Genomic DNA, 15,502 nt, shown 5'->3' with positions numbered 1-15,502 from the left:
TCCATCGGCCTCCACCTCGACGACACCCTCGTCCCCTTCATCTTCTTCCCCTTTGTCCCCTTCTTCCCCTTCGTCCCCGCCGTCGTCCTCATCTCCGCCTATCCTAGCGGCGAACGGAGGGAGTGGGTTAATGTTCACCTCGTCCAACATCTCCAAGTACGAGGTGTTCTCGTTCCTAACAGTACGCGGCCTCAACATCTACTCGCAATGAAAAACCGAGGAAGAGTTGATGTGTACCTTGTTGGCCCGTCATCGAGCACGTCCCGAGCAACGTTCGCGGTGGCTTCCGGTGGCGGCGGCGGCGTTGGCGGGGAGGGGAACGGAGGTGGGGCGCCACGGCTCGTCGACGCCTTCACTTTCGTCCTTTAGGCACCGAATTCTTCGGTCTCGCACGGGATGCCTTCGGCTTCGTTGCCACCGCCGGGACATCACCGGTGGCCGCCGCGGCACCGGATTGCGGGACCACATGCGTTCCCGCGCGCCGCCGCTTCACCACGCTCGTCGACGAGACCGTGGTTGCTACCTCTGCGGGGGTCGCAGGGGTCACCGGGGTGGTTGGTGGAGCGGCGAAAGCTCCGGCGACCGCGGGAGAGGGTGGTGGCGCCTTCGAGCTAGCAACGGCGACCGACTGGGTCGATTCGAGACTCGTCCTGGAGAAATCGGTCGACGGCGGCGCAGAGGAAGGTGAGGACGCGCAGATCGGCGGCGGCGGTGAGGAGCTGAAACTTCCCTCGCGCGCAAACTAGGAATTGTATTCGGGTTGCGTTCGGTTCGCTTCGTCGACCCCTACAAATACAGATTGAGTATGGGTTTCGAAAAATATTTTCAGTTTTATCTTGTCTACGGTCACTAGTGACCGTAGCCATTTTTCAGCCCGAACCCGTAAACTGACGGTTATTTTTCGATTTTGAGCCTTTTACGGGCTGTGCTAGAGATGCTCTTACTACCCTTATCCAGTTGCCATCACTTCAGGTTCAGCTAAATCATCAGTGCTCAAATCACGCCATTGCCGCGGAATACAATGGTTCTGTTTTATGATTTTTAGAATTTTAATTGTATTGCATGCCGTACATGAATTAAATCGTTTAAACTCCAATGCCATTCAGCTTCCCTAACTAGTCACACCAGAAAGTACGTATGCATACAAGTTTTGATGTACAAAAACTCCATCACAAGCGGCGATGAACTGATCAAAGTGTTCCTCCTACATTGCTTCGAACTGATTGCCATGCCACGAGTGTTATGTGGCCTTCCTCCTGGAAGTTAAACTGCATTTCAGGGCTTCAACATCGCAATCCATCAAGCTGCACACCATCTGTCAGGCAACTGGACTGAGACTCCGGCCATATTATCTCCGGAGGGTAAGCACGGAGGACTTCCTCGAACTTCCCCGGCTCGAGCTCAATGAACCACCCCCACAGTGGCTGCTACAATCGATCCAAATTGGTACCCAAACCAAGCTAGCCATCTTCGACGCTCATATTTTCAACACCTTTCCCAGCCGCCTTCCGCTGCATCTGCACCTGCAGGGCAGTCTGCTTTTGCAGCTCCCGGAGCCTCTCCAGGAGTTCTTGGAACGAAGGGCGGAGTTGTGGGTCACTGTTCACATAAAGATGATCAGTTGGTGCTTAGCAGGAGTCAGTTTGTCAATAGTACAGTAGAAGTAGTATGTACCTGTCCCAACAACTTTCAATCATGGATGCCCACTGAGGGTCTACGTCGCTTGGAATTTCCAATCTGTGGTCCATGAAACCCACGGCTCCGATGACCTGCAACATACCGGTCGGAATGTGAAGAACTTCCTATGCACTAATAGGGAAATGCTGGTGATTTCACTTCTAATAGGAGATTCGTCATTCACCAGTAAGCTAGTACTACTTTGCAAGGGGAAATTGGCTCTTGGAAACTACAAAGAAGGCATATCTGAATTTTCCTTGATTTACAAGGGAAAAGAGACACTTCGTGCAGTTTTAAGGACATACTACTCTGCCATTCGTCAACAGAAAGATCATGCAGCGGCAAGCATCTCGGTGTTAATCTTGCTGCAGGACGAGAGGAGGGTGGAGGATTTACGAAGTAAAGAAACATTGAACTTAATTATCATCGCTTGTTGTATCTAAGTAGATTATTTACCCAGATGAATCTGGCAACCTTCCACACCCTGCTGGACTATCAACTTTACAGTCACATAGTCGCTACAGAATATATGATTGAAAATCATGTGAGCACCTAACCAACCGAAACACATAGAAAAACGGTACCTGCATTGTATTAAGAGTATCCCAAGGAATCTTTTGAGTAGCAAGCTCCCATAGGACTACGCCATAGCTGTACACATCGGACCTACCATGTAGAGAAAAGGAAGATATGAGTAATCATCTGCAGATAGCAGGAATTTCTACTGTTCAAAAATGCCCACATGGAGCTTACTTTTCGTTTGAAGGTTCATTACGCAGCACCTCTGGAGCCATCCACTGTGGCTGCATATTAAAGCTAAGTTGTCAGAGATTTAGAGCAGAAACTGTATAGAACGGTGAAGTTTCTGCCAAATTTCTTAGTCTGAAGAATACATGTAAAAAAGGTAAAGTTTGCTTGTACGTACTGTTCCTTTCCCAGTTTTTGTTGTTAGAAATGTTTCGAGTTTGAGGCGTGAAAGACCAAAGTCTGCAACCTAATTGAACGAAGGAATGAGAAGAGAAAGAATAAATGAGGGAAAACTAAGTTCTGTGGTTACCTTCACAGTCCAGTTCTTATCAACCAACAGGTTTGACGATTTTAGATCACGATGTACAACAGTGGGGCTAGAATTGTGAAGATAATTCATGCCCCTTGCCTGAAAAAATAGTGATAATAATGTATTTAAGATCTGCATGATGACAAAATATTCCATAAAACTAAACGTACTTGTCAAACAAAATGTGAAGTAGCTTTATCTCCATGGGTTCAGAGGGCCCAACAAGAACAAGCATGGAAACAAAAATTGGCCGAGTATCAATGTTTCCTACCATAATCACATGAATTATGACTAGCTTTTAGTGAAAGAACCTTCAGGTACGACATAGTAACAGAACGAATGGTGTAGCACACGGTATCATGTTAGATGTCAGATATATGACAGCATTGTCTTTACTTTCCCATTCTTTGTAAACTTAAGCTAACAGATATGCTGTCATATAAAACAAAAAACATCAACTTCTCTTCTACATAGCTGCCCAACATAATTAGTTATCTCTTCAACACATCTCTGGACTTCTGTAACTGAAGAATGTTTTATCCAGTTCTTCTGTTCATTCCTCAAAAGTCCCACAGAATTTAACTGGCTTGTCATTTCCTAGAAATATCGGTTCAATGAAAATGTACTCACAATGTCTATAGCCATGTGAACTCGCCGCCTTGGATCCATCTTTCCAGTGGTCTTTCGAAGTAAGCGAAACAAGCTCCCTCTGCAGGATAGGACTCAGTACAGTATGATATAAAACAAGAAAGAAATATTTACGAGAAGGTAAATGTTTGAAATTCTGAAACAGAATGCATCAACGAAATACCATCCCTCTCTCTGTTTAAAATAGCCAGCTATAGCCCGGCTATAGCCTTTCGCGAGGCATGCGGCTATAGCTAGAGGCTTTAGAGGCTATAACAGAAATAGCCGCTAATAGCCCGGCTAAGGCTATTTAGCCTTAATTTAGCCTCATAGCCGCTAACTTCCTGCTCAATGAGCCCAAAATTTTGTACCAAAAATTTCAGTCGACTGGCCCATTTGCTTGGCGAAATAGCCACCAAGATCTAGTTATGTAATTATGGGCATAACTATGTCCTAAACTACGTAATGATGTTGTAATATTTAGACAAAACTATGTATTTAACTATGTGTGAACTATTATGTGTATCTCCTATGTGAAGATGTTATTATGTTATTAATTTGTGAATTATTGATATATATATATGACTATATGATGCTCAACTTTTTCATTATTTAGCAAATCCGCTATATGGCTATAGCCCGCTATAGCCCGGCTATAGCCTTTCATAGCTTCAAAAAAAATCGCGGCTATCGGCTATAGCCCGCTATTTTAACCAGAGATCCCTCTTAAGAAACAGTGGAACCAGCAAGAACCAGGCACTTACTACTGGGACAACTCACCAAAATGTACTAATCGGAGTTTAAACTGTGTCATTGAAAGTTACGAACTTGGCACAATACACAGATTCAGTTTCATTTTTACTGGCAGAATCATATAGATAGACTGCCTCATGACCTAGTGCTTGTTTTGCACCAAGCAAGGAAGAAGGCAATAACCATAGACAAAGCATGTAGGAGATATAAATCTTACCGTGGGAGAAATTCTGTAACAATACAAAGTCGTTCCTGAGATGCAACTGCACCCATGAAAAGTATTATATTGGGATGGCGTAACTTTTTCATCAGAGAAACCTACATATTTGGGGGAAACGAATATAATCATGACCATAACAATGGAACTATAAAGTTAACAATGTACTGATAATTGCTACAGTCCACAAAAACTGCCAGCAAAAGAAACTAGGTGAATGTGGGTCAATATCTGAATGCATGGAGTCCAATTACTGAAGTATCTGACTCAGTAATATAGTAGGTACACTACAGTGTCGTTGACAAAATATTCCACTGAGAGTCAACAGAAGTGTAATTAGATATAGACACCTACCTCTTGTCTGAAGGTATGTATCATTCCTTCTGAATATTCCTGCTTGGAGAATACTTTAACTGCCACATCCTACAGGGGCATGGATAGATATTCATAACTGCTTTCAAGATTAATACATTTATTAACAATAAAAACAGAGTGTGCATACCGATCCATACCACAAAGCATGATACACTGTTCCGCAAGAACCTGCGTGGATCAAAAATCAATATAGCAGAAATGAGCAGTATGTACTATAAATATATTGAAGTACATGTCACCTAGAGATGGGAGTATCCAGATGTGCAGACAGAGAGAATTTGCAGATTTTATCTAGAAAATAAAAGGAGAATCCGGGCAAATGGAGAAGTAACTACCTTCACCTACTTGTTCTCCAAGTGTTAGGTCTTCCCACAGTATCTCATAATCTAGGCAGTCAGCTTCATAATCTAGTCTCTCGATAGCACTGCTATTACTACTTATAGTGCTGCTCATGGTACTAGTTGTGCTGTTATTGTTGAAAGTCCACCAGGAACCTGAGACCTCGTATTTGCCTGCCTGGGCATATTCCGCGTCCTTGCTGTTCGGAATTATGATAGGCTCTAGAATTGGAACTCCCTCATGACTCTGGGCGTTCTCTTGATTATCATGTAACCGTGGTGAAGTCATGTTATTTTTTCCATAAACACCATCATTTTCATTTCCTTTCCAAGGCCATGAGATCCCCTTCTTGCCCAGTAATGCCTCTGCCTTTGAACCAAAGATCTTCTGAAACCCTACTTTTCCTTCACCTGGATCGTCACTGTTTGTTTTTCTCGAGTCCTGAGGTGATTTATCTTCGGTAACAAAGGTACCATGCAGTACATCCCCACCTGGGGTGCTTGCTTCACTTGATGTTGGCTCCTCTCTGGCATCATGTTCAGAATCCTGACCCTCACGACTGCTACCATGCTGTTCGTGGCAATTCTGACCTGACCTGATCCGAGAACGAACTCTACTTGTAACCTTTGTAGCCTGTGTTGTCATTCTAGAAATCAAGAAAAGGATACACTAGGAAATAAATTAAGAAGAAATGCCAGAAGAGAAACATTCTATTGAAACGAACAGGGCAGTCATTTCTTCTGTTTTGTTGGAAATGCGACTCACCAAGTTTGTTATCTTGGATGTGATGGCAGATTGGAGAGGTTGTCGGGAGTCAGATGAACCTTTATTTTGCAAGCCACTTTTGAGCCTGTTGTTGCCTATTGCTGAATTTGGATAGGATCTCCCTAAGACTGCTGGACTAACCATTTCCTCCAATATCCGTGCATCACCTGACAGACAGGTGAGGCCCACCAAGCTACCATCATCATCATATAATGGAGTGTTATTCACAACAACATAAAACCTCTCTCCTGACTTATGCTTAACAGGAAACTTCCCTCTCCAACACTTGCCCATAAATATATTCTGCATGATCTCGTGTGCTGGACTGAAGTCGCCAGGATCACAGATTAACTCAAGGAGATCATGGCCAATTGCTTCTGATGCACAATAGCCATACAGATGCTCAGCAAACCGGTTCCTAGGTTACAGCAAAAGTGGAAGAATTTAGTAAAAGATGCAGTTTCATATCATAAAACAAAGACCAGGACCATCGGGTGCGTCATGAATCGCATATTGCAAAGGGAAATTTTCCTACTTACTGAGCCAAGATGAAGACCAGACAAGAGCACTGCACCAGTTAGATATACCAAGATACGCAGCATATTTGAAAGAAAATGCAAGCAAACCTGATAACTATCCATCATTATACTAAGAAAGGTCCACCAGACATGTGGCAAGTGTTGAACTTTTCATTCCAATTAATTTGAGACCATAGATCTTAATTAAGGGCACACATGATGCTTCCAGTTTTGTTTACTTTATTGAAGATGTTAAGTTTGTTTATTTTAATTGTGTAACATCAAACAGCACAACATATTATTTCTAACATGTAGTTATGCAGCAAGGTGAAAACTGAAATGGTACTTCCAGTATCTCTACGAGAACCTTGCTTCTTTTTAATCACCTGAGTAAAGCTAACTAGCTTGATCAGCTTCAGCCGCAACCGACATATCTCCTAAATCCATTTAGTTAATTCAGTTTTTCCACTTGGGAAGATTATATTTGATTATTTAGGGAGCTCATATTATATAACTGTAGCATTTCTTAAGAATGGGCAATTGACAGCATTATTACCCTCAATAAAAACTGAATAAGTATAAGCAAAGGACATTCATGTTTGTGCTATCTGAACATTGATGAGGTTGCACATCCTACCCTTGGGCTCGGGCATGTACCAACAATGCACATAGCATTCCCATAATTCTGAATTTAAATTCCTATCAAAACCGTTCAAGATTACGCTCCAACCTTGTAACACACAACTGTAGCATATCATCAAACAGCTGACGAGCGTTGAGCAGGCGCATACCAACGAAGCAGGAGGAGTGAAAGGAAGCTCACCAGTACAAGACCTTCCCCTCGAGGGAAACGACGTGCACGGCCTGCCCCAGCGACTGCAGTATCCTGTGGCAGTGCCTGTCGGAGAGCCCGGGGCGCTGCGGCCGTTGCGGGAGCAAGGCGAGCGCGCGCCCCCTCGCCGACGACGAGGCCTGCTGCAGCGCGGGTAAGGGGCGGCGCGGGGACGCCGAGGACTGCCCGGCGCCTCCGCGGCGGTCCGGGATGAGCCTGCCCATCTCCCGCTTGAGCTCCTCCTGGCCCTCCTCCAGCAGCCGTATCTTCTTGAGGAGCTCGTCCGCCTCCATCGTCGACGACGGTGCCAGGCCACCCTCGGATCAAATGGCAGTAGGCGAAGACATGCCCGCCGTTTTCTCCGAGAGCCGTGCAAACCCAAATGGCGCCTCTTTTTGGTCTCCGGCCAATCTTGGCACCAAATTTGGCGCAACTCACCTCAAGGAGGCTGGCTCGTCTGCCCAGGAACTGATACTAAAACAAAGGTTCAGATTTTGAGGAAAGAAAAAGGATTTCGCGAGGCTTCTCGATCTGCTCTAGTAGGTGGTTCCAGGTTGTTGCCTATGATGTCGTCTTTGTTGTTTGCTTGGAGCTGGAGCAAATGAGGATGGAATCTGTGTTGCCTTTTTCTTTGTGTGTGGCTTTGGACTTGTTCATCGTCATTTATTTATTTCGAGAATCGACACCTTCTTTTATCTTCCCCGAGTTGAAATTCTGCGCTCGGATAGATGGATCATCTTCTTCCGGCCGCCTCTGTCTCCATCTGCACGCGCTGCCTGCCCAGACGTTGCAACTTGCAAGCAAGAAGCTGTCTGTTATGTCCACCTCATCGCCTTGGAAAAAAGGCATCTTTGTTTCCATTAACGGCAACCCCGAGTAAACTATTCCTCCTGCTAATTGGTGGTCTTGTATTATTCATCCTTAGAGCATCTACAACAGTCGCGTTACATAGGCAGCGCGCTATATAAACTGTCGTTTTGCTGTAAAAAAATTGGACGCGGTCTGGTTTGCCCTATTCCAAGCACTAAACTTTAGCGCCGGCTATAGCGCGCGGCATCGTTCGACACACGCGCGAAGAAACCCGCGCTGAAACTTTCCCCCGCGCCTCGCCGCCCAATCCCTCGCCTCCGCTCGGCCGTCGGCGCAATTCCGGCGATGGACGCGCCCTCCGGCACCCCACCGCCCCCCCCCCCCCTACTTCATTCCACCCGCCGTCGCCGCTTCCTCCGTCGCGCCGCTGTTCCGAGCTCTCTTCGTCCCGGCAACACAACCGCCGCTGCCCGAGCTCTCTTCGTCCCGTCCCGCGTGATGCTGCACACAGGTGCAGGCGCCACGCAGCTGGCCGCCGCGCAGGCCCTCGGCAAGGCGCGGGCGCCGCCGAGGAGGAAGATGTCGTCGTCCAAATGCCCGTGCGCGAGCGCCGGTTACCCGCCGCCGAAGAAAGTGAAGACGGCCGCGACCCACCGCGCGCAGCCTCTGTCGCCGCCTCCACCGATGAACCATCCACCGCCGGCGCCTCCGTCCGGCAACCCATCCGGCGCACATACAGTGTATGAGGAAATGCCGGAGAGGTAAAGAACACTTCTTTTCATCCAAATTTTAGTTTAGATGCATACATAGCCGGAGAATAATGAATTTCATTGCAATGTAGAGTCGATGATGAGTCTTTCGTGGAGGCAATGAATGTTGGATCTTCGTTTATGCATGATGACACCGTTGAGGATGGGAGAAATATGAGGATATCGATGAGGAAGGAGAAGGGTTGATTGAACCTTGCCATCCCGGTCGGTCGGCGAACTACACCATAGCGGAGGACAAGTTGCTTTGCAAGACATGGTTGATAATTGGAATGGATCCAACAAACGGTACTGATCAAAGAAGAGACACATATTGGATGAGGATGAAGGAGTACTTTGACGCCAACAACACAAGTGGGAACGAGCAAACCATGCGTTCTCTTCGGTTTCGTTGGTCGGGCATCAACACCGATTGCCAAAAGTGGGCGTGCGTGCAAGCCAATGTTGATATCATTAACCCAAGTGGCACAAATGAGAATGATAGGGTAAGCAATTCTACTACTATGTTGACCATATGACTCATATGTGATGGATACAGTTGTAGTTCATATGGCTCATCTATTCTCTTTTGCTTGCTTTGTAGAACTCTATGGCTCAGGGATTGTTTAGAGATGTGGGAAAGAAGAACAAGAAAGGCAACAAGATTCTTGGCAAGCCATTCACCTTGCATCATTGCTATGAAGTGCTAGGGAATGAAGAAAAGTGAAAGACCCGCGGGAAATTGGATGCGGCAACCATGGCGGCCAATGCAACCGGTGATGAAACAATCATCAATGATGATGATGATTCAAGTGACGAAGGCAAGAAGAGAAGCTCCACTCCTCACTCGGTGAACAATGGGCGAAGGAATGTGCTTGGTAGGAAGACCGTCAAAGATATGAAGGGAAAGAAGGCCGGAGATGATGACATTGCCATTGCTATGGAAAGAATTGCAAATGCAAGGTTGCAAGCAAATGAATATAGGAAGGTGGCAAGAAAATTGGAGAAAGAGGCTATGGATGCTATGGAGGCTCGGAGAGCCACTTTGGAGGTGAGGCTTGCCGCCAACGAGGAGAGGAAGTTGGCTTTGGAGGAGAAGAGGCAAGCCAACGAGGAGCATCTACGCCTATTGGAGGCGGAGAGGAAGCTTTTCTTGATGGATACTTCCCACATGGATGAGAGGCAAAAGGAGTATGTCAACCTTGCTCGCGATGAAGTGTTGGCCAAGAAGAGATTGTTGGTAGCCAACATGAACACACCCATGGTCGGCATGTTTGGAGGAGGCGTGCCCATGTTTGGAGGAGGTATGGGAGGCATGACCGGCATGGGAGGCATGGCCGGCATTGGAGGCATGCCCGCCATGGGAGGCATGGCCGGCATGGGAGGACCAAGCTATGGAGGAGTCTTCGGAGGGACTATGGGAGCATCGGTGAGTGGTGTGTATGGAGCCATGGGAGCACCACCGGGAGGATTTGTGGCCTCGATGGATCCTACTATTCCTCCTTCAACCCAAGATGTCGATGAAGAAGAAGCAAAAGAAGGTGATGACTTGGAAAATGCGGAAGTGTGAGATGCATTTGTGATATGCAAATTGTGTGTTGCACTTTGTGTCCATTTGAACCATATGTTGTGTGTAGTTGTTGAACTACGTCATGTTGTGTGTCGTTCTTGAACTATGTGATGTGTGTGCACTTTGTGTCCATTTGAACTATGGTAGATCATCTGTTTCATGATTTATGTGAGTGCTTGATCTTGTTGAATGCATAGTAGTGTAGAAATTTGTTTTCCGCCGGTGCTCCCGCTGTACTTTGGCGCGCCTGACGGAGGAACCTTTTTACCGCCCGAGCAAGCGCTGGATTTTGGCGCGTCCGACGGGGGAAATTTCAGCGCAGCGCGCGCTATACGTTTACAGCGCCGTACAAGCGACATTTAGCGCGCCAAAATTTAGTGCGCCTGAGCATCTCCAATCGGCGGCCCCCAAATAGGCGCCGGCACTACCGTATAAGGGCGCCGGCAGAGCATCCTCTATTTGGGGATGCTGCTCCCACACCGGCGCCCCCCATACGCTAGCCCCGATAGATTTTGAAATTTAAAATCAAATTTTTAAAATGATATTCATACGAAGTTTGAATGAAATTTGTACAAATTTAACGCGAATTTAAACTAAAACACTAAATAAAACATCTAGCTGCGCCGGGAGTCGAAGGCGCTGAAGTCCAGGTCATCGCCGTCGTCGCTGGATGCCCCGAAGGACCAGCTGTCGTCCTCGTCGGCCTCCTCCTCGACGGCCTTATCCTCCTTTGGCGCCGGTAGCTCCGATGGTCCGGCGAGGTCGACGAAGTTGGCGCCGTGGTCACTAGCGGACCACACCGCCGCCTGCCGCGGGTCGATCGTGATATGCCGGTAGTCTTCGTCGATGGAGCGGCCGAGAATGAAGTTCTGGCCGGGGAACTCCTCCTCGTCGTCGTCGCCACGGAGGGCCGCCTGCGCCTCGGCCTCCTTCTCCCACCATGTCTTCTTCGTCGGCGGAAGTGGTGGCGAGGATGCAGCGTCCTCCTCCTTGATGCGGGGGCGGCGGCCCAACCCCGTCGTCCGATGGGCCGGAGGAGAGGACGTGCGCGTCGCCTCGTCGCAGATGACGACGCCTCCGGAAGGAGGCGCGTGCTTTCGGACGCCACGGTCCTTTCCGACAACCTCTGCAGAGTCGGCGCCGGCGCCATGCACGCCGCATGCGGGAAGTACATCGGGTCCCGTTGCCTATCGCCGCGGACGCGCTGGCGGAAGCCGTACTGGCGGAGCGTGTTGCCGACGTCGCGGCCGTACCACCAGGCATGTCGGCCGACTGTGTTGAAGCGGCCGCTCGAGCGGTTGGCCATCCGCGCGAGCTTTACGGCACGCTCTTCTTTGAAACGTCTTGCCCAGGTCGGGCTGTCGACGGCGTTGTCTGGCAGGCTCCTCTCCTCCGACGTCATCAGGCTCCGTCATTCCGTCATTCCCTGGCGAGGCCCACGTCTGTGCTCCTGGTGGTGGCGACGGCGGCACGGCGAAGCCGCCGTTAGAGACGTGTCAGCCATGCAGCAGTTTGTACTGTATGCGGCACAGGGATGCGGTGCCAGTATAGTACCTCGGCCTTGTCGAGGCTGAGCTTCAACGAGCGGAGCACGCCGCCGCCGCTGCCACTGGCCTGGTCGCTGTGCGCCATCGTCGGCGGGTGCGTGGGAGGTTTTGCGCTGCTGTTGGATGGCGGCGGCTATGGTTGGACGGCGGGGAACAGAGACAAGTGCGCGCCGCTGGGGTTTTAAGGGAGGCGGCGGACGCGCATTGCAGCCTCGTGGGTAAGGTAGGTGGACACCGCGTGGCCAGTCGCTGCCCTCGCCATTTGGGTTTCCGCGCGGGAGGCCATTAATGCCGATGACCAACCTTCCCGCGTCGTTTTCGATGCGAACCGCCGCGTCCTCTCGCCGACAAAGCGCCCTCACCGGCGAAAACCGTAGTTCCGCGAAGCGCCGGCGCGCCCGATTCACGCCCTTGGCCAAGGGGCGGCACAGGATTGCCGGCGCTTCTATTCGGCTCGAAAAAACACCGCATCGTTTACTACGCCCCAGTGTAAGCATATTTTCGCTGCCAGCCACCAAAACGCTATCGGAGCCGGCGGTGGAGATCTCATTTTTGCGTGGGTTTGGTGCCTAGTGCGCCTCCTCTTGGGTGAGCACCGACCGGTTTCTTGGACCATCTGCTTTGCCAAAAAGTTCACCACAGCTTTGCACCATCTGGCTTTCTCTTCTCTCTCTTTTCTCAGCTGTTCATGCACTATTGCACATGCACCATGGTAGGTACGCGACAATGTCAATCGGAGTCTAGACTTTCAACACGAGTTGTGTCGCCACCTTTTCCCCAATCAAGGGAACGTGGAAAAGGTTTCTCTATGTCTCATTCAGAACAAAACAAACGGAATTTGATGACTCAACCATATACGCGTAAGAGCAACTCCTGTAAAACAGGTAGAGAAAAAGCAGCTCTAGGGTACATTTTTTTATTTTCGGGGACGAAATTTTGTGCGCATGTTCAATATATTATGATGTAAAGTAGGACTTTGGATATTTTTCAGCTGTTTTAGGGCACCTCTCGCGGTGATCTCCGCCTCATAGTGGCCGGCCCCCCACAGACCAACAATATGGTGGCGCTCTCGACAGGGCCATCTCGAGGTGCCGCGTGTGGGTGGCGGCTACGTGGACTGCTATGGCCCAAATCAGTCGCAATTTTAAGGGGGGCGAACGGATCTGGTGGTGTTTCGGTCCGGCGGGGATGACGGTGGCGGGAATATGAGGGCGAGTGTGGTCGCGCGAGGTCAGAGGGGAGAAGGGAAATTCCCAAGCAGCACTTAGACCATGGGCGACCGTTTTATGCTACAGAGGGGAGCCGCTGCCCCAAATTTGCAACACAAGAAGCTAGTTTTTTAGGCATCATGCAAAAATATAGGACATATTTTAGGGATAAATCATATGTTGGAGCTAGTTTTTTAGCCTTCGTGCCCTAAGAAGCAGTTACTCTTGTTTTGGATCGTTTGTTGAAGATGCTTTAAGGTCTTACACTTCCAGGTGGCAGATTTGGTTTTGCCCATGGGCCCCTAAGGCGGGTTTCAGAGTGCATGCTACTCCCGTTGTCGCCCTCCAATAAGCTCATGCGAGTAACATTATTTCTCGGACCGTTAATCATGTCAGAACCATGTGTGAGAGCATCGATTAGAAGGTGCGCCACTCAGACCGAAGACGGTCTGCTAATATCATGTTCCATGGATCTTGTGCGCGAGACTTATGCATATCCGTAGCTGCATGGTCTAGGACACGATGCATATATGCAAGAGTATGGGCGTATGTCTGTGTTCAATAGTATCAAGGCTAGAACGAATGAAGGTCAACCGGATGCGATGTCACATCCTAGTTGAAGTTTGGTGGTGCTTCTTCAGTACTAGGAGCTCCGGGTTGAAACCCTTGGTCTAAACTTTGTTGGTCATACCTAACAGTGGCGATGTTTCGGTATTGTTATCTTGATAAAGACATTGCAGAGATATTTCTTAGGCCTGATCTATCTCTAAGGTGAAAACATGTGATCTAGTATTTCATTGGATCCAACGACTGAGACACTTATGCGTAGTTACCTTTTTTAAGGGTGTTGCTTTTATTTATTTATTTTTTGGGGGGCAGGGGGAGGGTGTTGCTTTAAGAGAACCTTCGCACGGCATGTGTGTTGTGAGGGGAGTGGTAAATATTGCTATTGGTCAATGCCCCATTAGCCCTTGGTTTCTTTTAACTTTTTAATAATTTGGTCATGCACATCATCAATGTGTCGAATTGCTCGTGATATTGAGTTGTTCCCTTCATATATCACCCATATATTATTAATATGCTACCCTTTTATCAAAAAAAAAACTAAATTAGGAAGTGAGGCTATCTCACTTGGCCACTAAAGTGGATGTACGATCTCACCATCTAATATTAAGTTCTCATGGAACCCTGTTGTAAATTTCATGATAATGAGAGGGTATTATGCAACATACTTGAATTTGAATTTGGCTGGTTTATGTGCAGGTTCTGAAATATTAGGCGGTGTGTTTGATATATTAGCCAATATATGGATATTGGTGGCATTATGGTAATACTTTACATTTTTACATATCAGTCACTAACGCACTATAGATCAGCAACGGATCGACTGATATTTGACCCTGTAATTTGATGAATATGGATCAATATGTAGATAGCGCGGTTCTTTAGTAAACAATTATTGAAGACAGAAAATACGCATTTCAAATTATCAAAGTAGTGCATAACATGGGTGATGCGTGTAGTTGACACGTCCGTTGGGAACCCCAAGAGGAAGGTGTGATGCGCACAGCGGCAAGTTTCCCTCAGTTAGAAACCAATGTTTAATCGAACCAGTAGGAGTCAAGAAGCACGTTGAAGGTTGATGGCGGCGGGATGTAGTGCGGCGCAACACCGAGAGATTCCGGCGCCAACGTGGAACCTGCACAACACAACCAAAGTACTTTGCCCCAACGAAACGAGTGAGGTTGTCAATCTCACCGGCTTGCTGTAACAAAGGATTAACCGTATTGTGTGGAAGATGATTGTTTGCGAGAGAAATTAGTAAAAACAAGTATTGCAGCAGATTTGTATTTCGAGTACTAAAGAATGGACCGGGGTCCACGAGTTCACTAGAGGTGTCTCTCCCATAGGATAAAAGCATGTTGGGTGAACAAATTACAAGTCGGGCAATTGACAAATAGAGAGGGCATAACAATGCACATACATGACATGATAAGTATAGTGAGATTTAATTGGGCATTACGACAAAGTACATAGACCGCCATCCAAGCGCATCTATGCCTAAAAAGTCCACCTTCGAGGTTATCGTCCGAACCCCTCCGAGTATTAAGTTGCTAAACAACGAGACAATTGCATTAAGTATGGTGCGTAATGTAATCAACAACTACATCCTCGGACATAGCGCCAATGTTTTATCCCTAGTGGCAACAAGCACAACACAACCTTAGAACTTTCGTCACCTGTCCCGGTGTCAATGCGGGCATGAACCCACTATCGAGCATAAATACTCCCTCTTGGAGTTAAAAGTAAAAACTTGGCCGGAGCCTCTACTAGAAACGGAGAGCATGCAAGATCATAAACAACACATGTATAATAACTTGATAATTAACATGACATGGTATTCTCTATCCATCGGATCCCGACAAACGCAACATATAGAATTACGGATAGATGATCTTGA

At 47.8% G+C, this 15,502-nt stretch overlaps 1 protein-coding gene across 2 annotated transcripts; it reads right to left on the bottom strand.

Annotated features, from left to right (window-relative positions):
- Window positions 1-1,083: 1,083 nt before the first annotated feature.
- Window positions 1,084-7,922, bottom strand: LOC124703105 (RGS domain-containing serine/threonine-protein kinase A-like). Of its 2 annotated transcripts, XM_047235313.1 has the most exons (13): window positions 7,152-7,920; window positions 5,811-6,228; window positions 5,042-5,678; window positions 4,834-4,874; window positions 4,686-4,754; window positions 4,332-4,432; window positions 3,365-3,443; window positions 2,735-2,833; window positions 2,603-2,671; window positions 2,431-2,480; window positions 2,262-2,343; window positions 1,675-1,769; window positions 1,084-1,599 (listed from the first exon to the last, which is right to left on the bottom strand). In XM_047235313.1, the coding sequence occupies exons 1-13, from the start codon at window positions 7,451-7,453 to the stop codon at window positions 1,461-1,463; spliced, it is 2,181 nt and encodes a 726-aa protein (XP_047091269.1). In that variant the 5' UTR covers window positions 7,454-7,920; the 3' UTR covers window positions 1,084-1,460. The 2 variants fall into 2 exon arrangements, 1 of the variants encoding a protein (XP_047091269.1); XR_007002929.1 differs by lacking the exons at window positions 1,084-1,599; window positions 1,675-1,769 and having other exon boundaries at window positions 2,277-2,343; window positions 2,603-2,664; window positions 7,152-7,922.
- Window positions 7,923-15,502: the final 7,580 nt, after the last annotated feature.

Source organism: Lolium rigidum, chromosome 3 (assembly GCF_022539505.1).
Source record: "Lolium rigidum isolate FL_2022 chromosome 3, APGP_CSIRO_Lrig_0.1, whole genome shotgun sequence".
Taxonomy (NCBI): Eukaryota; Viridiplantae; Streptophyta; class Magnoliopsida; order Poales; family Poaceae; genus Lolium; species Lolium rigidum.
This window is presented reverse-complemented; position numbering and strand designations above follow the sequence as displayed.

Coding starts and splice junctions, on each gene's coding strand:
- LOC124703105 (XM_047235313.1), bottom strand. CDS start 7,453: ATGGAGGCGGACGAGCTCCTCAAGAAGATACGGCTGCTGGAGGAGGGC. Junction 4,433..4,685: donor TACATACCTTCAGACAAGAG/GTAGGTGTCTAT, acceptor CCAAATATGTAG/GTTTCTCTGATGAAAAAGTT. Junction 3,444..4,331: donor GTTACAGAATTTCTCCCACG/GTAAGATTTATA, acceptor CCTATCCTGCAG/AGGGAGCTTGTTTCGCTTAC.